At 34.1% G+C, this 27,175-nt stretch overlaps 2 protein-coding genes across 2 annotated transcripts; one reads left to right on the top strand and one right to left on the bottom strand.

Annotated features, from left to right (window-relative positions):
- Positions 1–438: 438 nt before the first annotated feature.
- APC2 (anaphase-promoting complex/cyclosome 2) lies at positions 439–8,030 on the bottom strand. Its single transcript, XM_088091713.1, has 16 exons — positions 7,736–8,030; positions 7,575–7,667; positions 7,248–7,479; positions 6,381–6,673; positions 6,156–6,227; positions 5,180–5,424; positions 4,335–4,751; positions 4,035–4,236; positions 3,784–3,898; positions 3,589–3,674; positions 2,592–2,711; positions 2,381–2,469; positions 2,226–2,307; positions 1,724–1,912; positions 1,222–1,290; positions 439–1,114 (listed from the first exon to the last, which is right to left on the bottom strand). The coding sequence occupies exons 1-16, from the start codon at positions 7,964–7,966 to the stop codon at positions 992–994; spliced, it is 2,658 nt and encodes an 885-aa protein (XP_087947839.1). The 5' UTR covers positions 7,967–8,030; the 3' UTR covers positions 439–991.
- Positions 8,031–15,605: 7,575 nt separating this feature from the next.
- Positions 15,606–17,476, top strand: RHC2A (RING-H2 finger C2A). Its single transcript, XM_088091443.1, has one exon. It carries the CDS (start codon positions 15,915–15,917, stop codon positions 17,073–17,075), a length of 1,161 nt encoding a protein of 386 aa, XP_087947569.1. The 5' UTR covers positions 15,606–15,914; the 3' UTR covers positions 17,076–17,476.
- Positions 17,477–27,175: the final 9,699 nt, after the last annotated feature.

Raw genomic sequence — 27,175 nt, 5'->3', positions numbered from 1 at the left:
GATACATTTTGTAATAAATATAAACCAGACACATAAGTTTCTGAGACATGAGAGTCGAACTGAATTGTTCCCTAAAATCGTAAGATACTTTATCGTCTAAGCTCAAGATTGAGCATGTTTGTGTCAAGGTAATGTGACACTGATGTCTCTTGGGTGAGTTAATAGAATGACAACAATTAAAATAAGATACGAGGTTTAAAGGTATAATATATCTATACAATATATAAATATTCGTCAAAAAAAAAACCCTAACAGATAACTTTGATCTCAACTACATTTTTTCTATTAAAAAGATTTTAATTAATAATTTGGGGTAGCAGACATACACTTACTCAGCTAGGTGGTTATGGTAATGATCTACTTGATTTAATGTGATTTTTCGTTAAGTATCTTACAATTTTGTTCAGGTTTACTCTATTATCTAATGAGTTATGAAAAAAGTACCAAACAAATTAACTTACATTTGATGTAAACACTATAAAATATTGTTTCCTATTCGATTCATAATATCATCTAAACTTAAATTAGCACTAAATACTACAAATTTACATACCGGAAGGTGACTCGTTCAGAATAGATGATAATCGCAAAGGTGGAAGCTTTTGGAAAAGGTTCACAAACCAAGGAGTAGCATATGTTGAAAGCTAATAACGTCTTCAAATCCACATCTCCTGGGGCAAAGATGATATTGGTGTACTTGAATTTGCATTATCTAGCATATCTTGGATAGTGTTATCCCAACAACTTGATGAATGCTTCAGATTGGTACTACCATTGCATAACCAAAATAAAACTGACACAAATGACTAGCCAAAAGGATGCAGTTTCCTCAGGACAAACACAAAGATGCCACCAAGAATGGAGCTGAAGCTGTCGGTTCAGTAAATTCCAAATATAAAGTTATTCATGAACATTATGTATGGAAACACATGCAGAGATTTTACCCTTTTGCTCGTGACCAAAGGCATTTCATTTCAACTCTTTAATCAAACTACTTCTTTAGAAAGTACATTCCATCCCGAAGTTCTAACTTCTCCTCAGAAACCAGACCAGATAAAAAGCTTTGTAGTTGCTGGAGTGATTTGTCATATGGGGGATCAGCAATGCAAAACATCTGCAATACAATCATGTAATTAAATCTATCTGATCACAGATGCAAATACTTATATAGGCGTAAAACTGTTCTTTTTATCAGGAGTTATAAGTTAAAACCATTATTACCTTGAGAGTATTGTGAATGCGATCTAATGCCATGCTACCAAAGTTTGTGAGCATCCCCATGATAAATTTCTGCAAAGAAGCTTCATCAGTTAGATATCTTTTAATCTATGCATTGCACACCCTTTGTGTTTAAATGTCTCGAGATGAATAAATGAAAAGACATGTGCACCCCAGAAGCCGTCTTTGGCCAAAAAGTATTTTTTCATATTGGCAAAACTAGGAATAACAAGCTGATGATGAAGAAGAACTGTATTTATTTATTCAAGGAAAATCCATTCTCTAGAGCGTTTCTTCATTAAATATTTTCCCTGCCCTCATATTGATGAAGGCCTATTTGTTGTAAAAGATCGGTTTAAACATATATTAACCATCTAAGATTAAAATTTAAACAGCATACATTGCAAAGATTCTCAAGTCTAGGCAGTCAATTTTCTAAATATTGGATAGTTAAATTAAAGTGTAAGTCATAACTCTCAACTGACCATCACTTTATCCCACTTACCTCATATACAGTCATTTCCTTAAGAAGTTGATTTTCTACAGAAGCCACAGATCTGTCCTCCTCCTCGTCACCTCCTAGAAGATCTTGAGTACCAGCACTGGCTCCATTCTTACTTGTCTCAGCCATGTTTTCCACAATGTTGTATACATGGTCAGAGGAATCTTCCCCTTGCGACTCTGTAATGATCCCCTGGGTACAAAAAAGAAGCAAGAGTATTTAGTTTCAACTTCACTACTAAACTTCAGACTTCATGGTTTTAAAAGAGAAAATTCACAGCTGTTAAATTGTTCACATTTGACCAGCAAGTCATGTCATCGAAAAACTTTAATCATCATATGTAAATGAACTTCAGTGTTAAAGTAAAAAGTGTGATACCAAAAAGAAGTTAGTTAACTCAAAAGAGATAATATTCGTCCGCACAAAATAAATATAATCAGGCTGCAAAGTAGTGATACCAAAAAGAAGAACAAGAAAATTTGCAGAAGTGGTCCACCAGACCCACCTTGCTTATCCAGAAATTTATTCTCCGATTTAAAGCATCTGCGGGTATCCCAATAGCAGCTGCAAGGTTTTTAGCCGTCCAACTGAAAAAAGAAATACAATATAATATTACTACTACACAACAGACTAAAGGTATGCAAAGATTGCTAAGGATACCTTGGTTGATCTTGAAATTTCATAATGATAGATGCGTGAACAGGGGCTACTGTGAACTGCATTTCCCTATCTTGAAACTGCAACTCCAGCTGAACCATAGAAAATGGTAATATTTGGAGCAAATAGTAAAAGGTGAGAAAGGGGCATCATTATTCATCAAGTTCAAAAACTGTACCAAATATCCACAGACAGTAAATATAGAGCAACTAACCTTGATGGTTCCAAGACTTTTTTTCCACTGAAGCTTACGAGGAGTTTTGATTTCACTAAATCTCTTTGCATAATCAGATAGGAGACGGTCAACAGGTTCAGGCAGGTTAAGTGGCTCATCCTGTAAATCTCCTCAAAGTTAAAATAGTACAGACGCAGTTTTGCAGTATAGCAATGAAATCATTAAAAAAATCTAGATTGTCTTTTCCTTTTATGTTGAGAAAGGCTAGATTATGTTTCATTTATCAGCAGGTAGATTATATTATCATAGTGTGCTTGGTTTACGTTTCAACCTTAACACAACTCAATAAAACAAAAAATCATAGGCAAAGTTACCTGAACTTTCTAGACGAGAGAACTGAAAAGTTATATCACAAATTTGAAATTGTTAACTGCTTGAAAATCAACACTAAAAAACCTGATTTTATTTATGTGCCTTTATTTTCTGATTTACCTTTTTAGAGAAAAAGTCATATATTTGCTTCAAAAAATTGTTACATAAGTGAGTAGTACATTTTCGTTTGGAGAATATAAATTTGCCTCAGCATAATGATGACAACAATGAAAAACAGTGACAATAGCAGGAAAGGTGGGATCAGAAAAAGGAATGTTTGATCATTTTTTATTTGCTTAAGATAAGATGAGGATAAACTATGTAAAAAACTGATTTGATTTACAAGTTAAGGCATTATGGAACAAAGGGACCAACATAATTCCTGCATCTCAAGCAGAAGTGATCCTTAAAATGAAATTAATTGAAAGAAATAATGAATGTACCCGTAGAAAGTGAAGAGTACATATATAGTAAAAAAATAATAATAATTGTATTGAACAATAAGTTTTGGCACTTTCTTCAGAGAAAAAAGCCTTATTGCTGAGCCTAAATATAATACACAATCTTATTGAGGAATAGATGTCGTGTGATGACATACATAAATAATTTATCTGCTCATTAACTAAAATTCAAAAGAATCAATAAAATAATTGTGAACACAAACCTGTATTGGAGGCCAGAAATTAGAAGATATGATAGTGGCAGAAGTTACATCCATGGATATTATTGCACTGTCTCCCACTTCAACACCTGAGGGAGCATCGCCAATTCGTTTGTGAAACAGAATTAAAGATAAATAATAGTTAAAATTGTTGCTGGCAATAATCACAAACATGGGAAATATGAACTTGGAAATTACTTGTCTGAGGTAGCTGACTTATGGTAGCTTTAATGTTACTGTTGGTTCGTTTTGAGCCAATTAGGTCATTGAGCATAATCTCACATTTCTGTAGGCTGCTCTCTCCAAAGTGTATCTGCAAAAACAAAAGGCATTAATAAATATTTAGATAGCAATACAAAACATGAATGAATACACACAAAATAATATATAATATTAACTCCACACCTACCAAACACCCAGGTTTCATGAGTTTTTATTTGAATAAATACCTTCAGGAGTTCTAGAGTACGTATCTCTGAATCAATATCATAATCTGACTTATTTAGAAGTTTTTCAGCAAGCATAGTTCGATATTCATGAACTAATTGATCTTTTGAACCAATTATGCCAACAATCATCCCAAGTATATCAACCTTCCTTTGGTTTCTGCTTCCCTTTAATGGATCTGCTTCCACAGGGTCAGGTTGCCATCTGCTTGGAAAAGGCAATTAAAAGAAAGGTCATTTTATAATATGGCAGGCATAAAAATAATTAAATACAACTGATCATCATCCAGAACACAGATATACCGCATGGCATTGATCCATGCTTGCCTATCATCACTGTTGAAATCATCATCAACACCAGCATTCTCTTGAATTTCTTCATCTCTGTTCAACTCTTCAAGAAGGCTATCTCCAGGATTCGCAGAGGAACTTGAATTTCCACCAGTTCCATCTGTCAGCATTGTTACTATGCACTTTATGGTATCCCTCCTTCCTCTTAAATAATCCCTTATGGGTTCACCAACTGCCTCAAGGAAAACACCTGCAGGATCTATTGTCCTAAGTGCTTTAATTGTTGAAACATATTGGTGTAATATATCATTGGTTGATGCACCTGCAGTAAGCAAGCGATATCGCAGTGCTGAAATAAATGATTCCACCAGCTTTGAATGTTGTCCAGTGTATTCAAGACACAATTTTAAGTCTTCAATTGCAGGAGAGCTTCAAAAATTAGTAGAGAGAAAGAAAATAAATTATCAGAAGACATGAACAAACAAGCCACAATCCAGCAAAGAATGAATTAGTTAAGACAAGCCAAATGGCACAAGTGCGAAATGTTGGAGCTTGAAATGTTGGAGCTTGAAAGTTATTCAAAACCAAGGCAAGCATGGAACTGCAAGAAGAAAGAGTTGATAATCTAAATTCTAGATTCATTGTTGTGATAAACAGAAACAACTTCATTTCTGAAAGAAAATGTTAAATCCTAGAACAATTGTCAATCTCTCTGTTATGACTCGAAGCTATAACCACAAATATATTTTAGGCAACGGTGTGATCTAGCCATTCAATTTGTTAAAAAAAAAGAAATAGGACAATTAATTTTCTAATAGATATCCCAGAAGAAATAAAGAGAACTATAAATAAGGTACCTCTCAGGATAATCAACAATTATCTCAAATAATTTAGCTATTCTTAAATCTTGCAGTGTTTCATATGCAAAATATTCCAGCCGCAACTTCCATCTCACTAGCCCTTCAGAGGGAGTATTAATTCCAGGACAGCATGAAGATGGTTGTGGTGCCAAAGGTGATTTCAAACCTGATGAAGTACTCTCATAACTAACTACATCACCAAGATAGACAAGAAGTGCGTGCAGAAATTGGAGAGGAACAGCCTGGATGATACCAATTATCAGCATACCGTGTTAGAATTGAGGGTACATTTTTCCTAAATTGGCTACTATGGGTAGAAAGTATATTTTATATAAAGTACAGTGACAGTCAAACTTTCAGAAATATATAAATAGGGTCTCAAAATAAGTTATTCCATTAATGAGTTTGGAACTCGTATGCACTATGCAGATACTTTTTATCTACTAGACTTAAATGCATATGAACATTGATATTTTAGTAAAGCGGGTAAATTAGGTTGTTGTGAAAACAAATGATTGGCCAAAGCAAAGCATCATAATAAAATCTTATTTAATTGAATGTATAGATATGGTATATGTAATGAGTTTAGTATATATCATGTATGGTATATATGTAAAGAATTTAGTATATATCATGAGGAAAGAAATCATGGTTATGTAAGAATTGAGATGCAACACGTCTAATAAAGAAAAAAATGCTATCAAGAAAATAAGTGGAGTGAAACTTGTATGTGGCATAAAATTTTGACAAGACTGGATATAGGAAATTTTTTTGCTGGTTGGGCATCCTTTGACCAGTCTCTTTTATCAATTCCCAACATCTAAAATGTACAACAACATTAATTATTACTATCTGATGCAAAAATTCACATTTATAATGTAATTAGAGTCAAAATTATGTGTCAATGTATAATATAAAATAACAATTCAAAATTATAGCATAATTAGGATGGAATTCTATATGCACAACAAACCTGTATCCAGCTTTTAATAGATTGTAAAACAGAACTCCGATAATCATCACCAGCTACATCATTTACTTTTGCCTGCCATTCAGACAGGAGAAAGCCAAATGCCATCCAAAGATTAGGTTTACAAAGGGATACATAAGTGAAACAAAATGGTGAGAGCCAAATTGGTAAAATGAGATTCAGGAAAGCTGGAAAAGCCAGGACTTTGAATTTCAGAAACATCCTCACCTTCAGTAGTAAAAATATAGCAGAAGCATAAGCATCCTCCGCCATGGAAGTAAATCCAAGATTTCTAAGATCAAGAACAACCTTTCCAATGTTCTTCACCAGTCTACTGTTTTCCGAGAACCTATGGTCGTTATAGCACTCATCAACATCCATTTCACCAACCTTGTTGCATACTTTTCCTTTTTCATCTAAATCCATGCCATCCTTATTTTGAGATGCATCATCACAAAACTCTTCATCCATGATCGTACTTAACTCCTCCAGTTTTCTTTTAAAATACCAATGCAGTATAACTAAAAGTTGCAAACAGGAAAAAAACATACAAGGCAAAAAGGAATGAAAGCAGTAAGCTCCTTAAAAAATATCAAATAGGAGAAAATGATACGAAGAGGAAACACAGTAACTGTATTTTTAATAAGCAGAGCTTTCAAGCAACTTAAATGTTCTGACAAACATCAAAAAAAGGACGTGGCTTCTCTAAAGTGAGTAACTCGCTCACTTTTACAAGGTAAAGTAACAAATTTCAATCGTTGGCGGGTAAATATTACATGAAGAAATTTAACAAATCATGGATGTATTTGGAACATCGGCCATTATTTTTTTTATCAATGACAGAGATTACTTATTTAATCATACTCAGTTACTTTAAAAGATCCAAACCACATAGATCAAGAGCTATAAAATATTGCATTAGGAACTAACCTATGTAAACCAGTATATTAGTGCTAATCATATCAAACTTTGATGTTAAAGAATACATATGGCGAAAACCACGAGATTAGTAAAAAAGCATTCATAATCAAAGCAATCAGTTTACTTAAACAAACCCTCGTTAACCTATTAAAAAGTAACAAACTGCAAACAAACCAGGGAAATGCCGAGGAAGTGTGGCCATAAGAACAGAAGAGACAATCCATTGATACTTAGAAGTAAGGTAACTTCTTTCTCCTTCAAAATCATGTTTATCCTCTAACATCTGGTCCTGGTAAGATTGCAAACCATGCACCAACATCAAAAGACACTTCTCCTGATACTGTTTCTCCAGAGTAACCTCTTCCAAAGCATTATACAACACACTCTGAATTTCATCCTCGTCAATCTGTTTCAACAATTCATAAAGCAGAAGTAAACACCAACCACAACGAAAAAAGAAAAAGAAAGAAAGAAGTGAAGTAAGGATAAAAACACACTAACATCAAGATCGTCATTCTTGTTCAAACCCGCAACATGAGAGTAGGGATCAAAATGGCGCCAAAATCTTGATGCCCCATTTCGTTCAAAAGTCTCCTGCAACCAAAATAGTCGATAAATTTTCAAACTTTGGACCACTGTCGGTGAAATAAATTGTTGGGTACCTCGAGGACTCGAAGAAAGTGGTCTTGAACGAGGGAATGGAGACGGTGTTTGCAGAGGGCGTGAACGTGAGAAACGAAGTCGGGAGCGACGGAGAGATCGCCGTTCCCGGTGAGAAGGGATTGCGTCGCGTCGCAGAAGCCATTGTAGCTGCCGATGATTTCGTGAAGAGAATCCTCAGATAGGGAATCCAAAATTGAAGGGTTGAAGAAACAAGAATTTAGTTCCTCCATAGACTGGACAATTATGAGTCAGTGAACTAAACTAAAAAATGCTCACTGACGCAAATTTTTTAAATAGAGACCACATAGAAGCAAAATTGAAGATGTTTTATACCATGTTTCGCTCTTTAAGTGGAATTATAATAAAAATGTAGTTGTTTTAACACAGTTTACATATTCTAAATTTTTCGTCCTAATTCTTCTTATTCGAAAATCTGATGAATTTTTTTTAAAATGTAGTCATCCTTCTCGTAAGTGTTGTTATGGGAAGATTAGTAACCAATAAATTTTTTACATTCTAGGAAATTTAAATCTTAAAAATTGTGAATCTTAAAAATGAATAAGTTATAAAGTAAATAAAATATCCCCAAAAATGTTTATATAGTTTTTAAAATATGTATTACATTTATTAATAATACTTAGTTTATTGTCATTTTAAATGTTTTAATAAGTAAAATATCATGTTACTAAAGATTAAAAGTTATTAAGGGATTTTTAATTCTTTTAATAATAATAACCCGTTTGTGATATTGAAAAATCTATAGAATTGTTAAAAAAATAGAAATAAAAACGAAAATCTATAATTTTATAAAAAATGTGTGTGTGTGTGTATATATATATATATATATATATATATATATAATTCTAAAATTCATAAATAATATTAGCTCAGTCGTTATAAGATTGAGAAATGAAGATTCTTAATCCATACTTATACATGAATGGAGGAGATTTATCTTTGATATCCACGATTATTTTTAATTTTATTCTTTAAAAAAAATTAAAATAATTACTCTACGCATTATTATGTTTAAATGACTGTGTATTTAAATTTTAATTATTTTTTATTTAACCTTTTTAAAAAACTTAACTATTTTTTAATTAAAAAACTTCCTATAAAACATAAAAATATTAACACTAAAATTATAAAAATTATTTATATTTAATTTTATAATTATAATAATAACAATGAAAATAATGTTATTATGTGATGTATTTTCACTGGTTTTTCAATAATAAAAACCTAGTGCTACCCTTGAATTATTTTTAAAATTAAAACTGCTCATTATTATGTGGAAAAGCTTGTTCCAAAAATAAATAAATAGGTTAAGCATTGTTACATAATTGCATGAGGTAAAGAATCATGTAAAAATTAGGAAATTTTGAGATTGTTTCAGCAATTTTTTAACTTTTATAATGGAGAGATGACGATGAAGAATTTATTGGATACTGGGATTTTACTCCCTGGTCTTTTCAATTTATCTTAAATTATAACAAATAAAAATCAAATATAGTCTGAAATAAAACAAAATTCATTTGTTTTTTTTTAAATGAATATAAAAGCATGATAATAGATTTTCTTTTCCATATTATTTTCTACAAAAGCCTTGAGAAGTACGAAATGACGGTAAAGCCCAACAAGCAAGGTTATAGAGATTTGTATGCTATTTTTCAATGCTATAACAAAAAGTATAATAATAAAATAAAAGTGATACATCAAACTTTATTATTTTAACTATAGTATTAATATATAGTAAGTTCCCATTTGATTTGTAAAATAACATAATATAATACCCAAAGAATAAAATAAAAATGCGGTGTCCATTGTAACGATAATCAAGAGCCATGAATTAAACAAGCAAAATAGCAACACCTCAAACAAACATTAAATTTGGTAATTATAATTTTATCAGTAAAAAATTGAGTTAGCAAACAAACTCAAATCAATGAGTTAAATCAGACCTTATTTCTATTTAATGAGTGTAAAATTTTTGTTTCGTCCCATTTTTATTAAAAACATATATACTCCTCCTTATTTATCTATTTATTATCCAAAATATTAATTAAATATTTCTTATCAAAAAATAAAAGTTACAATACAAAAATATAATAAAATCAAATATTCAATGTCAAAATAATACGAATTTTTAATATTAAATACTAATACAAAAATTATAATTATATAAATATAAATTAAAAATATTAAATGATAATTAAATAAGTGTTAAATAAAAATAAAAATAATCAAACACGTATTCTAAGTACATTAAAAAGTTAAAAATCGAATAAAGTATATAAATTTTTTAAATTAAGTAAGAAATTAAAAATATTTTTAAAAAAATATTACTCATGTTTATATCTATATCTAATCAATATGAAAATTTACTGTGAAAATTTAAATGGTTTCATTGTTATCAGATATGTGTTCCAGCAAATACAAATCTGGCTGGCTTCCTTTCTTGTCGGAGTTGTACATGGTAATTGCCCACTTAGTATTCGAATTATTTCCAACTTGAAAACACCAACCAAATTCTCCCTTGTGAAGTAAACAAACTGTGGGTCACAAAACATGTAGTGGTCAAGTCTACATGCATTTATTAACCCAGTTGAAAATTAGAAAACAATGAAGTTAGCTTCAATTATTATATCCTGAGAGGTTTTTCAATTTTGTTACTGTAAAAATTAGATTTTAAACCAAATTTAAGTTTTGTAATACGCTATTTCATATGAGATTTCTAATAATTTTTATCATATCGAGTTAATACGTTATTAGATATTAATGAATAATGGGATAGTAAACATGGCGAGTTATATATATAACTATCGAATGTGATTAGATATTAATTAGATTTAATGAGTAATATGAACAAGGTTTGCATATACTTATGTATTATAAATTCTTCTTATCACTAGTTAATATAGGACTTATAACTAGGAATGGACAAAAATAACTAATCTGAACTATATTATATTATACTGAAAAAAACTAATCCATTTTTACAAAAACTTAAATAAACTATTTTCTAGTTCAGTTTTGAAAAACTGAACTTATCTCATTTTTCAGTTAATTGTCTCAGAACTGTGGTTTTTCCATTATTCCCTCATTTCCAATTATTCCTAAAATGTTGCCCTAGCTGCCCTAGCTCAATGCGACGTTGCATACCATGACCCTAGTTTTATTCTGTATGTGTCATCAATCGGGTTTTGGTGGAAAAGGTGTTTGGTTGATGAGTTTGCCTAAAGCAGAGAATTCTGAGTTCACGTAGATGAGATGATATTTGTGTGGATGAATTATTTTATTATGCTTTGTTTCTACCAAATTAATATTATTGTGGCGTATATTAATTAATTCTCGGAATTTTACTTTATCATGCTCTATTTTCTTCTGCAGTTTTTTGGTTTATGTCTTTGGGAAGAGTTTAGTGTTGATGTGTTGTCATGAGGTAATTGAACCTGGACTGTAGTTAATTGAACTGCATTATAGTGAACTAAAAACTAGTTAACTGAAATGTACTCCAATATAATTGAACTAGAAAATAGTTCAGTTCAGCTACTCTGACTATTTTTTAGTTCAGTGCAGTTTTTCTGAACGGTTTATAGTTAACTATAATTTTTTATAATACAATGCAGTATAGTGTACTTTGCTCATCCCTACTTCTGACACATATTTCTCACACCAAGGTATATACATATCGAATGTAGTACATAGCATTAATAAGTGATTTGATAGCAGACTGAAGAATAGACTCATCGAACAATAAACTTCGTTAAGATAGACTCTAACCCGTGACTCATATACTATGTTAAGAAATCAACTTTAAGCTTAATTAAACCTTGTAAACTTGGCTTATAAAGAAAGTTTACCTACTTTTATATATATATATATATATATATATATATATATATATATATATATATATATATATATATATATTAATTTCGTTTCATTTTTAGCCAATATAAAATATAAAAATTTTTCAAACTCCAAATTATGGCATCATTTTGCAAAACAAATAAAATGGTTTATGTGAAGTGAAACTTTATGCAAGGATGAATTGTCAATGTTTTGTATTCCAATTTTTTTATCCAACTGTAAAATATAACTACTCTTAAATCACATAAAAATGTGTTATATATAGGTTTTGCAATTGAATGAATATGAAGATAATGTTGTAATTGTGTTATTAAAATAAATAGAAAGATTTAGATGTTCATGGTTGACAAAAGAAAAGGAGTAGTTAAGTTAATTCAAAGAAAGTATATAGGTTTTGCAATTGAATGAATATGAAGATAATGTTGTAATTGTGTTATTAAAATAAATAGAAAGATTTAGATGTTCATGGTTGACAAAAGAAAAGGAGTAGTTAAGTTAATTCAAAGAAAGTATATAATATACCAAAATGTAGCATCCTAATTTTCATAGTATTTCATTATCATAGGATTCATCACATCTTCAATAATACAAATAGTTAACTTAAAGAAAGTATATAAAATGTTATTATAGATATCCAAATATAATTTATAATAGTAAAATATACACAATATATTGGCTACTAAGAAATATTACATTGAACCAAAAGTGTAATAAGATCTTTCAAAAACAAATGAAATTGAAACCAAAGGTCTTATTTTACACCTCATTCCATCTCCTCCTAGCATCAGCTCACCATAAACATCCTTCTTTGCTCCTACCATTAAGGTGACCATAAATAAAAAGAAACAAAACAAACAAACACATAGAATAAAGGGTAAGTTAGCATACAAAAAGATTCTTCATACAATAAAATACAAAAGTTAACATATATACAAGTTATATAAATCGATCATAAGGCATACAACCATGTATTTTAGTTACGTCATCAAATTAACCGAAAATATACACATACTCATAACACTTAGACTTGACCATCTAGTGATGTCAAACTATGATAAGTTTTTGCTCTTGTAGTGGTGGAACATTTGGCCGACCCAAGCTACCACACAAGGCTAGTCTGTCTACCACCTATAGTTAAAGAATTAAACTATAGATTAGGATCTCCTGCTGCTTCTCAACACACAATCATCGTTATGTACTTGAGATTGAATGATTATTGAAGCGTTAGGATAACTTTCAATATTGAGTCTTTGCATCAATACATCACATTAATGAACGTCACCATATAATCTAATGAGTTCCATAGAATTACGCCAAAATTAATATTATACCAACAACCATAATTCATTGTCACCTTCATATCATAATTAAAGTAACATCATACAATCCCATATTCATCAATCATCAACATATATAATATTCACCCTCATTTGATTAATATGTGTAAAACAATCTAAATAAAAACAACTTTTTAAAGTATAAAAAGCTTAAAAGAAAACACAAAGTAGATATCTCATACTAGACTGTCGTTTAGCGAGTAAGTCACTCGCCTAGCGAATTAAGAAAACTAAAAGCTCAGATATGTAGTAGAGAAGTGACGCTCAAAACACTAGTTCACTGCTTAGTGCCAAAAAGTCAGAGAGATCCCTAACTTTGTGGCGCTCAATACCCAAGGTGGCGCTCAACGTCCTAAAGCCCAGTGGCTCCTGGGTTTTGCTATGTTTAGCACCACACAGGGTTGCTCAACACTATACCAAATGAAAACAACTTCTAAACCTGATCTAAATGCACTCAAAACCTATCTAAATGATCAAAATGGTATTTTTGACACTATATATGATTCAAAACATGTTTATAACTCACATTGAATGCCAATTTGTTTATTTGGTCAAGAATAAGGTTTATCATATCAAACCTACAACCCAAAAACTTATACCTTATATTTCATTAAAAAAAATCAGATTTTATTAAACTAAAAGCTAAACAAGTCTTAATTGACACAAAACAGACTCTTACGAACCACAAAAATATGAACATGGTACACCATTAGGACCACTAATCAACAAAGAGTCTTATAGAAGACTTAAACTTCACATGCAAAACAAAGAAAGCTAGCATATAAGAAAAACGAAATTGACAAAAAAAGAAGTATAAAATCAATTTACTCTATCCGAAAAACTGATAAGTTAAACTTGAAGATCTTGCAGCGAGAATCATTTAGGCAATATTTGATCTTTAAACAAACGAACAGAGAACAAAAACTCCAAAAAAAATTTAAAAAATCAAGTAATTTTAAAAAATATATATTTTAAAATATAACTATTCATAACAAAATTATTTATATTAAAAAAATTTAATATTAAAATAATGTATTCTCATTATTTTTAAATTACTACTATTTTTTATGATTTTAAGTTAAGAATTATTATTAGGAAATAAAGATATTCTATTATTTAATAGTATTCATATGAAAGATTTTTATATACACCATTATATAACAAGACTGCCTATTAGTGAATATATTAAATATCTTAATGTTTTTTGTCTGTATTTATTTATTTTGAACTTTTAAAGTAAAATTAATTGTTTAGCTGTTCATTTGGCAGTATATAATATACAGTCCAATATTAATTTATGGGATTTTGAATATGTACGAGCAACATTCATTACCAAAACCTGTATTAAAAGATTCTCTGAGCGTTTATTAAGGCCAGCGTGTGGCACTACAATCCATTCTTCATTTATTTATTAATGTGGTCATTTAAGACTACCAATTCAAACTCAATTATTATCACTTTTTTTTTACGGATTTTCAATTATTATTACTTATCACAATAGAACCTACACCTTTATTTCAATCTTCTTTTCATGTTTATATATTTTTGTTTTAAAATCTGAACAGAAACAATCAACCAACCAAACACGGCGTTAAAAGATGGAAAGGAGAAAATGCACGCCATAACGCTCCTTTGAAAAACAATGCCCCTACCCCACCACATTTGAAAATGACATAATATTTTTCCTATTTGTAGACAAAAAAACAAAACAAAAAAAATATCCCAACAATCAAAGAGAGGAGAGGAAAATTTTAAGGGAATGTTAACAATGCGATGAAATATTTCTTTTAGGAAGAGAATATATTTAAAAACTATTAAATTATTTTGGCTTAATTGACTTTTACTCATAAATTGTTGAGTTCTTTTAATGTATGCTATATTTTTTACATAATTTAGCGAATTAATTTAATAATAAAATAAGAGAAATAACATCTGTTTATCCTCTCGAAGCTATAAATTATATGGATGTTTTCTTATACCATTTTGATATAAAAATATATCTGTCTCAAGTTATTTATAAAGAATATTTAAAATATATAACACAAAATAATATATAATTTATGTTCGAAGAAATATTTTATGTATATAAGATATCGCGTCGCTGTTTTCTAGATGTAATATTTTAACATCTAATTGATTATTCAAGTGATGATTTATGTTTATTTGCAATAACATAACATTAAGTTTAATAAGTGACTTAAGCAATAAGATTAGCCCATCAAATTAATTTAAAAATATTTAGTAATAATGTCATAGATTGATATTTAAGTAAGATATTTTTTGTCCTTTGTAACTATCATCCATTACACAGCCACAAACAAAAGATTTGTATTTGACTTTCCTAAAAATAACTAAGTATTTACTTCTTATCTAAAATGTAAAAGATAAGCATGTATTGAACGAGTAATCAATTAATTAAATTAAAGTAAAACATAATAACAAAATCTGTATATTATAGAAATATAGAAGAAAGGAAGAAAATCTAGATATGTTAAGTTGATTAGAACAGAAAAGTGTGTAGTATTTTTTTAAGGATGGAAAGGAATGATTAGAATGTGTCCACGTTAAGACAGAGAAAGAAAGAGTAAAGTTGAAAACAAAGTCCCAAAACGGCTCATTCAGCTTATTAACAAGGTTTCATCATCAAGACGGTGCCGTTTGGGTTGCATCCAACCACAATCGGCCACGTGGTTGGTGACACGCTAAGACATGACTACGCGGTTTCGCTGTTATCTTTGTTCCACGCGACACATGACCTTGCCGTCGCTCCCTGCCTCCCTCTCTCTCTTCCATGGAAACTCCCACATAGACACATGAACCATCCCTCACAGTCTTTAACTCCTTTCATCTTATCTTTGTTTTGCCCTCCTTTTCTTCCTTTTCTTATAGGTGTTTTTCCACGAGAATCTGGTCAAAAAATTTGAATCCTGTTTGCGGATCCGTCGGTTCCTTCGAGATCTACTTCACGATGATGTCTTCTGGGACATCCTCGTACTGGTGCTACCGGTGCAGCCGATTCGTCCGCGTTTTTCGCCAGGATGCCGTGGTCTGTCCCGACTGCGACGGCGGATTCATCGAAGAAATCGAACACCCGCCGCGCTCAGTCCACCTCGACCCTCGCCGTCGTCGCTTCCCTGCTGCCGCCATGTACATGATCGGCCAGCGCCCTGCCTCCGACAACGCTGCCCGTCCCTTCCTGCGCCGCACCCGCCGCAACGGTGGTGACCGCTCCCCCTTCAACCCCGTTATCGTCCTCCGCGGCAGCGCAGCTGCCACCTCCGCTACCAGCGAGGAGGAAAGTCGAGGCTTTGAGCTCTTCTACGACGATGGTGCCGGTTCTGGCCTGAGACCCTTGCCTCCGAGCATGTCAGAGTTTCTACTCGGATCTGGATTCGATAGGCTTCTGGAGCAACTGTCTCAGATTGAGATCAACGGTATTGGAAGGTATGAGCACCCTCCTGCGTCAAAAGCAGCCATAGATTCCTTACCAACCATCGAAATTGATAACACTCACTTAGCCATGGAATCACACTGTGCGGTGTGCAAAGAAGCTTTTGAATTAGGTACCGCGGTGAGGGAAATGCCGTGTAAGCATATATATCACCCTGAATGCATCTTACCATGGCTCGCTCTCCACAATTCTTGTCCTGTTTGTCGCCACGAGTTACCTGCGGATTCCTCAAACGCAAATTCAAATGCAAATTCAAATCCACCACAAAATGTTGGCTTGAACGAGGAAGAGAATGTGGGGTTGACGATTTGGAGGTTGCCCGGTGGAGGGTTTGCTGTTGGGAGATTTTCCGGTGGGAGAAGAGGTGCTGAGAGGGAGCTTCCTGTGGTTTATACTGAAATGGATGGAGGGTTTAACAATGGAGGTGAGCCTAGGAGGATTTCATGGTCTTCTAGAGGGAACAGAGGGAGAGAGAGTGGGGGATTGAACAGGTTTTTCCGCAATTTGTTTGGTTGCTTCAGAGGTGGGGTTGGAAGTAGTGGTTCTAGTACTACACAGCGTTCTGCTTCTAGTAGAGAGTCTATGAGAGCGAGTTCATCTCGTTCTAGTATGGATCCTTCTCCGCGATCGCGTAGGACTTGGTCTATGGATGTAAACAGTGGGATGAGAGCATGGTAGTAGTAAAGGAGGAGAAGAAGGTAAGTTAGAGTATATAAAAGCTCTCAACTTTTTTTCTCTGGAATCCCCTTTATCATTGTCAAAGTGTACATAATGATATTGGTTGAGAGTCCTCAAGGATTCAATGCAATCATGGAGTCTAGTGATTGATTCTCACATTTTCTTTGATGGGGAACTGTTATGTTAACAATAGGGCATAGGGACAGGGAGTCACAGCAATTGTTGAAAGTTAAACCCATGAAGGAACGAGACTGAAGTAGGGGCTATGTGGCTGTCAAGTGTTTGTGTATCTTTGGAATTTTTTGGGTGAGGGGAAATGATATGATGATGATGATGCATGATCTTGAACTTCGTTTTACTTTGATAATGAATTGAAGCACCTTCTGATGTTTTTTTTTTCATGCTTTTATCTTTCTTACTCGTCTATGGTCCTTCAAATTCCTTGTTCATTGTGTCCCTAATTGTCATTGGCTTTTAATCTTCAGCATACTCCTGTCTCGAATTGATGATAACTTGCTTAGATTAATGGTCAGCTACATCACTTTTTCTCTTCTACAAAACATAAAAGAATCGTTTGTGTGGAATTGATTGTTTTTGTCTCTTCTGCTTTACTTCTGCTTTAATGATCAGCTAGCAGTTTTTTCAAATTTTTTATGTTCTAAAATTCTAGCTCCACACTGCAATTGTGGTTCAGTTAAAGTAGCAAGACATATTCTTGAATTCTTTTCATGACAATTCTGGGTGAAACTAACTCGTGATTGGGGAGTAAAAAGGACAAGGCAGTTCTAACTCAGATGGGGAAACTTTGAATGTGATTCATGGCAATTTTGTATCATGCACAACTTGCTACCATTAAAGTTAACAATGCTCATGAATCTATTAGGCTATTTGGTACAAATTTTAAGGTTATGTTAATATTCTGCTTTTCTATCTAATCTCTGAATTCTTACTGTTTTGGATCATCGAGGAGTTGGCTCTGGCTCTGTATTTTGAGCATGGACATCTACCAATTATCATGAAAGCAGCATTGCCAACTCACAGAAAGCTATTTACCCTTCTTACTTTTTTAATAACAAAAAATCTAAAGTTTCCCAGTCGCACATTCCTCTTATTATTTATCTAAACAATTCAAACCGTTATTTAAGTTGAGAGATCGGTTATACAATCTCCTAATTTTTAAATGATGGTTGTAAATAAAAAATAAAAATTGAAAGATGAAAAATAAAACAGGAAATATCTATTTCAAAATTACTGTGTTGAAGAACTGCTTGTATTTTTTCTATGGCTGCAAGTTGATATAGTGAGAACTTGTGAAATTTTTTTATAATTTAGGTATCTTCGGGCACAACCCTTAACAAAAATATATAATAATAATATATACCTACATATATAAATAATACGATATCTCCTTTTGTATATACAATTTTTATTTCTACTATATTCTTTATAATATAATCATTAACTTTAAGCTGGTTTTAAAAAAATATATAATTGTTAACTGATTTTTTATAATCAATTACTATTTTAAAATATTTTGTATAAAATAATTTTTTTATTCTCTCTTGTTTCTTTGTTATATTTGTATTTATTATATTTATAGTCTCTATCATTAATATTTAATTATTTTTTATCATTTTCATGGTTTCTTATATATTAACTTAATCAATTTATATATATTATTGACTTATAATATAATATAAATATTAAAAAAAGGGAAGATATTGACATGACAATGTGTTTACGCTAATAATAATAAGGTTTAATTGCTTCCTTTGTCCCCAGTTTGGTTGAATTGTGTCAAATTCATCCTCATTTTTAAAAAAGTTTCATTGTCATCCTCACGTGGTGTAAAAGTTTCATTGTCGTCCTCACGTGGTGTAAAAGTGTCAATTGAATCCAAACATAGAAAAAATTTGTGTCAAAGTAGTCATTTTTCCTATATATCTGTGTCTTCCTTTCATACAATCAAGTACAGATATTCATTTTACCTTATCCAATTTAAGGCTTTTCATAGCTCCAGAGAAGTGACATATGAAAGGAAGACACAGAGATATAGGAAAAATGACTACTTTGACACAAATTTTTTCTATGTTTGGATTCAATTGACACTTTTATACCACGTGAGGACGACAATGAAACTTTTTTAAAAATGAGGATGAATTTGACACAATTCAACCAAACTGGGGACAAAGGAAGCAATTAAACCTAATAATAACAATAAAAAAAGTGTTTACGTTAATAACAATAACAATAATAATGTTGTCAACATTAAATAATATATCTTAAAAATTATTAAGAAAGAATATAAATATTAAAAATGATAAAATAATTGTGTTTTTCTCTTGTTAGGTTTGTAAAGTCTTTTTCTTTTCAATCACGTCATTATTATTTTATTTTATACACTTCTTCTTGATTTTGACGAATTTGATATGTTTTTGGAATCTAAAATCGAAGACGTGGATGAAAATTTGAAAACAAATATTGATAATTATTGACAATGTTTTGAAAATGTTTTTTTAGATATTAGATTAGTGGTTCTAGAAAAATGGATCTAATATGTGTTTCAATATTTTGTACCAACACATTATTGATAGAGAAATTTTCTAAGCATTACAAAGTGATACTAAAGTACTAAACATGGTCATTCTAAACATACAAAGAAAGTTCAACTATCACCCTATCCTTAAATTTGATTTATGCTATACACAAATTATAATAGATTATGTAAAGAAAATACTAATTTGATAATGATAGTGATAAATTTAAAAATTTACATGTCATACTGACCTAATTGTGAGTAAGGAAAATAATTGCACGTGCAGTGCTGGATGGATAGTGGATACTAATTTTTTTGTGCACGCCATTCAAGTGCCAATAATTTCTACACATGTCTTTTACCTGTATTCAAGAAAATTTGAAAATTGGAAAGGGATCTTATGCATGCCACCAAGGTGATTTTGATGCTTTAAGCAAGGAAGACCTTATTCCTATTGGTTATATAGATCATTTAGATCATATTATTATACTATTTATATCTATAGAATCCTCATTTTCCGAATTATAAACATCAAAATCATACAACATTCACCAATTATGAGTTGTACGTGAGCTGTTACATAATACTAAAATATTTTTGTGCTTAAAGCAATCAGCCATGTTTCATTAGAAGGAAAAACAAAAGAAAAAGAAACCAAAGATTAAAAACTATTCATTGGAGTTGCTTTGCTCGTTTCAAATTAGTTCGAAAGTATAAGATTGATATGATGATAAAAATTAAAATAAAAAATTAAAAAAATGTTAATTTAACTTCCATTATTAACATTTGAGAAATATAGTTAATTTAAAAAAACTTGAAAAAATTGTGAAAAAATTTATAAATTTAATTCCTTTATTAATAAAAGCTAACAATTAATTGAAAAAAACAAATGACACCAACCAAGCCTCACAGGTTTATGTTCTCTACTTATAAAAAAGGTATATGCTGTGTCTCTTTCTTACGTTTGTTAGTTATTATGATGCTAAATTCATAACAACTTTTGCAGGTTTATGGTATAAAGGACAAAAGACAGGGGATAAAGTGTTATCTTTTCCATGTTTGCTTCCCATTGTGAACAAGACTTAAGGGATGGGTGAATTCCCTCGTCATATATACATATACTCTTTTATATGAAAATATTTAAAACATAATTAAAAGTACACATATATGTATTATGATTTGTTCATTTTTTTTTCCTTTATTTGTTTTATTGACTGGACTTCTTGTCAATCTTGTATTTACAATTTATAGAATGATATTAAAGTATGAACTATGAAATAAACCCGTAATATTATCAAAAGAATAGGAGATTTAATTTATTTTTCTTTTACACCTCTTATTTTTAAATTTTATTTAAAGTTAAGGAAACCATCATTTTTATTTCATCTTTAATTATTTTACTTTGTCAAGATTCATAATAAAAATTAGTTTCGTTTATGTTTTATATATAATGAAAACATATCCAATAGCCCAAAGAAAATGTTTCTGTTGAGCATGTAACTGTCAATCCAACAAAAATATATTTATTTTATGTATTTATTATATTATTGTAAGAAACTATAAATTTAAGTATTAGAATTAATAGATGTTTTAAAATAATGAAACCAAGTATTTTAATTTTAAAATAATTTAATAATATAAATAAAAAATTTTAAACTCGTGTCATTATTTAAAACACAAATCTTTAAAACTTTTTCTTCAGATTCTCTTCCCCTTCTTTCTAAAACAATTTAATTCATTGATCATCTATTTGATTATCAGGAAATGCTTAGTTGAGATCATGCATAGGAACTATCTTATCGCATGTGTTATCTACTTACTTTTCTTAGTTCTTTCTTAATTAGAGGTTTTAAGGATTCTCTTTGATCAAATTTTTGTGTTCTATAGGTGTTTATATGATTCCTTGAGCTCTAAGCAAATGTTTTGACGTTTAGAGAGTTCAATAGCTTCAATGTAAGGTAAAGGAAAATAATTATTTATATAAACTCATGTCCATATCTTGTTTTTATTCGATATAAGACTTTTTGTCTATATTCTAACAAACTCGACTCCACCTTCGGCCTTGATCGGCTCAGCACTACCTTTGGCCTTGGTTAGCTCGGCTTGACTTTGCCTGGACAGACTCGGCTCAACTTTCGATTTATGTTAAATCAGTTTGACCTTCAGTTTATGCAGAATTGACTAGACTTTCAGCTTATGTCAAATCAATGACAGATCAATATGACTCAACCTTCAACCTAAATGACTCGAGTAACTTTCGCCTCGAATCTATTTTACTTGACCATTGGTCAATGCCTAATCGACTTTGACTTTTGGATTTGACCGATGGTCAAGTCAAACTAGTTTGGACTCATAATCAAGCCGATTCGGCTTGGACTAAATGTTAAGATAATAATGAATGTCGATATAAGTTGACTTTTTGAACTTGTATAGTTTTCTCATCCTGACCAATGTTTGAAATTTCACAATTTGTGGAATTTCAGTGTCCTTTTTTAAGTGAATGTCCCTATAAGCTCATGTTAGACATCATTGACATAACATGAAGATTTTATAAAGAAAACAAATAGAAAAACTTAGTAAAAATCACACCAAACTCACCATAAAAATACATCACATATATAGACAAAAATACCTATGATGAAAAATTAAGAAATACAGATAGATGAAAAATTAAGAAATAGATGAAAGAAAAACCAATGCAACACCAATAGAAAACTTAATTGGAATATTGACATCCACCGAAGGACAAAAAGACGAGGTTCTAAAGATGAACCATTAATTCTCTAAAGCTCTCTATTAAAATTAAATTATCATTTATCAAAGACCTCCACTAAGAAATTTATGCTCTAATATATCCAATTATCTCACATCACTTAAAAAGTTAAACTAATTATAAATTAGATATCTCTTCTTGTTACATCTTCTTATACTTTTTTTAAAAACAAAACTATCTCAAAGTTATGTCTTTTTCATTGAATTATTTTAAATATTTTTTTTACCAAATAACAAATAATATATCGTTTACCAAAAAATAAGTTCTCAAACAGTCACATTTATAGTTTTAATAATACAGTGATTTTTTTTATTCGTCTCTCACACAGAAACCAAAATGTCTTAGTGATAATCATGATTAAAACCATGTTTACTTTTTTTTAGCATTTTTGTTTTGTATAAAAAAATTGATGTTCATCACTATCTCTTTTTTTTTTCTTTTATTAAATTTGTTCATTGTTATTCCTTTGTTTTGTTTTTTCATCTAAGATTACGTGTTTGCATTCCAATTAAGAACCCCCATTGCATAATAATTTTCTTGTGTTCTCTACTCTCGAGCGCCATATTTTTCAGATTTAATTTTTACAGAAAAAATATAAGGTTCAAAATATAAAGTTACACAGAGTATTTTATATATTAAAAATTAATAACTTAAATGAATGTAATATATAAAAATTATGAAAAATAAAATTTATATTATTAAGTTTTCAAATATCAACCTAATAACTTTCTATTCATAGTATAAATATTTGTATTTCTCCGCCGAAGTGACAAGAAAATTAGGCATGATGATAACCTATTCTTTTCAACCTTTTATCCATTTAGTATTGAATTCCAACTTCAAATCTATGGTAGGGTTTGTTGGTAATAATCTTTCTAAGCAGTTCTTGTTGAAGATATACTTCACAAATAACACTTTTAATTAGGTTTTCTGTCGTGGGGTTTCAATCTGGATCTGCCCCCAGAGACCTTTACCCTAAAATATACATAGAATATAAATCTATTACAACACATAATAAGTTTCTAAAAAGATCTTAATTATTTGATTATCACAAAACCACATTTTTACAATGAGATGAAAACCTATAACTATAACTGTACCAGAGGTGCCGGATGCCGTACGAAAGGACGCCCACATAGACGGCGCCATATGTACCGATAGAGGACGTCTACCCAAAGTAGAACGTCCGCCCGAGGCTTGACGTCCGTGCAAGGTAAAATGTCCGCCCCGGAGGCTGGACCGAACGAGCGGCCAGCCATTTGAGAAGTGGACGTCCGCCTAAGTTGGCGTGTCCGCCCAATAATCCAGACGTCCGCCAAACAGTCTGGACCGAGCGTCCTTAGGAACCGGACGTCTGTCCAAGGACGTCCGTCATCCGCCAATCCGCCCAATAATCTGGTACGCATTCACGAGCCGGACGCTCGCCCAAGGATTGTACGACCTCCCAAGTGCTGGACGTCCGCCCAAGGATTGTACGTCCGCCCAAGAGCTGGACGTCCGCCCAAAGAGTGGACGACCGCCCAAGTGCTGGACGTCCGCCCAAGGATTGTACGTCCGCCCAAGAGCTGGACGTCCGCCCAAAGAGTGGACGACCGCCCAAGTGCTGGACGTCCGCCCAAGGATTGTACGTCCGCCCAAGAGCTGGACGTCCGCCCAAGGAGTGGACGACCGCCCAAGGAGTGGAGGACCGCCCAAGAGCTGGACGTCCGCCCAAGGATTGGACGTCCGCCCGAGAGCTGGACGCCCACCTAGGGTAACATCCCTGACCGACCATCATTCCCAACCGACGCACGTTGCTGATTACACGGTTAAATGCTAATGACACATTAAAGTCCTTAACGAAGATTAAGGTATTATTGGGCCGTCCCCAGGCCCCCAAAAGGTAAAAGCCCATTACAACTCACTATAAATAAAGGTCTCAGGTATGAACTCTGACCAACTTGAATAACGATGCATACACGCATCACAATCGCTCTGTAATATTGCTGACTTGAGCGTCGGAGTGCCTTTAGCAGGTACCCGGCCCCTCCCCAACTAGGAGTGTGGAGCAGCGCTAAGTACGGAAGGACGCCCGGCCAGCTTGGAGCAGAGAACGAAGGTCCATCCGCCAGGAGAGGAGGACGTCCGCCCGGCTTGGAGCAAAGAGAGCGAGCGTCCGGATTGGAGGACGTCCGCCCGGCTTGGAGCAAAGAGAGAGCGTCTGGATTATAGGACGTCCGCCCAGTTTGGAGTGTGGAACAGCGATCGTCCATCTTGGTGTCGCCCGTCAGTGCAGCTAGCTCCGGTTCGTAGGATTCAGCAATGTCCGCCCGGTCCATGTATCTTCGCCGCCCGCCCGTTCGTCTTCGACAGTAAGTTTGTGTGTTTTTACAGGGTCCGCCCGGACTCAGCAGAAACATTTGGCGCCCACCGTGGGGCCGTGTGACTTTAGTTACCCAGTGGTGACCACGAGAAATGAGCATCCGGCCCCCATTCACGACCGTCCGACCTCAAGTTTTAGCCGTTCGGCCTCAACCTTAGTTAAAGTTGGCATCCGCAGTCCGGCCCTTTGGCCGCCAAGGTACGTACTCTAAATTGTACCAATTGACCTTTCAGACCCGCTCGGCCTCAACATATTATTGGCCGCTCGGCCTCAACATATTATCGGCCCGCTCGGCCCCAGCGTATTGTTGACCGTTCGGCCTCAACCTATCCTTGGCCGTTCGGCCTCAGCGTGATCGCGGCCGTTCGGCCTCCACATTTAAGAACGTTCGGCCTCAGCATAGTCTCGGCCGTTCGTCCTCAACATTTAAGAACGTTCGGCCTCGGCCTATCTTCGGCCGTTCGGCCTCGTCAAGATTTCGGCCATTCGGCCTCCACATGATTAAGAGCGTTCGGCCTAAGCACAGTCTCGGCAGTTCGGCCTCAACCTAGTCTCGGCCATTTGGTCATAGCATATTTTCGGCCTTACAAGGTACAGACACATACTTCCTTCAAACTTGAAATTCGCTATGTTCCCTTCATAGTGCAGGTAACCTGCAACAATGGCCACGGAGCGAGGGACCGTCCGCCCTACCAAACCCAAGCTGGTGAAAAAGAGCGTTCCAAAGAGAACGACTCTCAGCTTGGTTGGGCGACGAAGCGAAGGGACGTCCGCCCTACCAAACCCAAGCTGGTGAAAAAGAGCGTTCCAAAGAGAACGACTCTCAGCTTGGTTGGGCGACGAAGCGAAGGGACGTCCGCCCTACCAAACCCAAGCTGGTGAAAAAGAGCGTTCCAAAGAGAACGACTCTCAGCTTGGTTGGGCGACGAAGCGAAGGGACGTCCGCCCTACCAAACCCAAGCTGGTGAAAAAGAGCGTTCCAAAGAGAACGACTCTCAGCTTGGTTGGGCGACGAAGCGAAGGGACGTCCGCCCTACCAAACCCAAGCTGGTGAAAAAGAGCGTTCCAAAGAGAACGACTCTCAGCTTGGTTGGGCAACGAAGCGAAGGACCGAAGAGCCGGCCGCCCATAACTTAGCCAAATCTGGCATCCAGCAATAACCGGCCGTCCGTAACTTAGCCAAATCTGGCATTTATCATCATTGACCGGTCGCCCATAACTTAGCCGAATCTGGCATTCAGCGATGGCCGGCCGTCCGTAACTTAGCCGAATCTGGCATTTATCATCATTGACCGACCAACCATAACTTAGCCGAATCTGGCATTCAGCGATGACCGGCCGTCCGTAACTTAGCCGAATCTGGCATTTATCATCATTGACCGACCGCCCATACCTTAGCCAAATCTGACATTCACCAATGACCGGCCGCCCATAACTTAGCCGAATCTGGCATTCAGCGATGACCGGCCGCCCATAACTTAGCCAAATCTGGCATTTATCATCATTGACCGGCCGCCCATAACTTAGCCGAATCTGGCATTCAGCGATGACCGGCCGTCCGTAACTTAGCCGAATCTGGCATTTATCATCATCGACCGGCCGCCCATAACTTAGCCGAATCTGGCATTCAGCGATGACCGGCCGTCCGTAACTTAGCCGAATCTGGCATTTATCATCATTGACCGGCCGCCCATACCTTAGCCAAATCTGGCATTCAGCAGTCAACGACCGGCCGTCCATACCTTAGCCAAATCTGGCATTCACCAAGAGCTGGCCGTCCATAACTTAGCCAAATCTGGCATTCAGCAGTCAACCGTCCGGCCATTTGTCCTCCAGGGTACGCCAAGTCGACCTCCACGAGGACCCCGCAATTCGGAGACCATCTAGAAAATCCCTTCGCACAATAAAATTATGCTCGGGCTTGGGGGGCTTATGTAATAACAGGACCTCCCGGCATAGGACGAGCATCCAGCCATGTGGACGACCGCCCAAGATGGAACGCCCGTCCAATGTGGCGAGCGTCCAACGACGTCCGCCCAAGATGGCATGCCCGTCCAAAATGACAAGCGTCCGCCCAAGATGGCGAGCGTCCCGCCAACCAAGACAGAACGTCATCCCAAAGAGGGGCCGTCCGCCCAAAGATGGAATTCAGGACGAGCGTCCAGCCATTTGGACGTCCGCCCAAGATGGAACGCCCGTCCAATGTGGCGAGCGTCCAGCCAACCAAGGCAGAACGTATGTACCAGGGAGTGCAGAGCGTCACCTAAATGGCTAAATTCCCATCCGCCAACCGGGTAGAACCCCTGTTTGTAAGAGAAAATTTGAAGAACTCACATGGAATTTTATCACCACAAGATAGCACCGCACTCTCTACACTCACAAAAAGTGTTCTTCAGGAAAATGCCGAGGGACGAAACGTCTGGGAAATA

This window comes from Vigna umbellata, chromosome 5, assembly GCF_029865625.1.
Source record: "Vigna umbellata cultivar VRB3 chromosome 5, Vumbellata_1.0, whole genome shotgun sequence".
Lineage (NCBI taxonomy): Eukaryota > Viridiplantae > Streptophyta > Magnoliopsida > Fabales > Fabaceae > Vigna > Vigna umbellata.
Note: the sequence above shows the minus strand (reverse complement) of the source record. Positions and strands in the feature narration are given on the sequence as shown.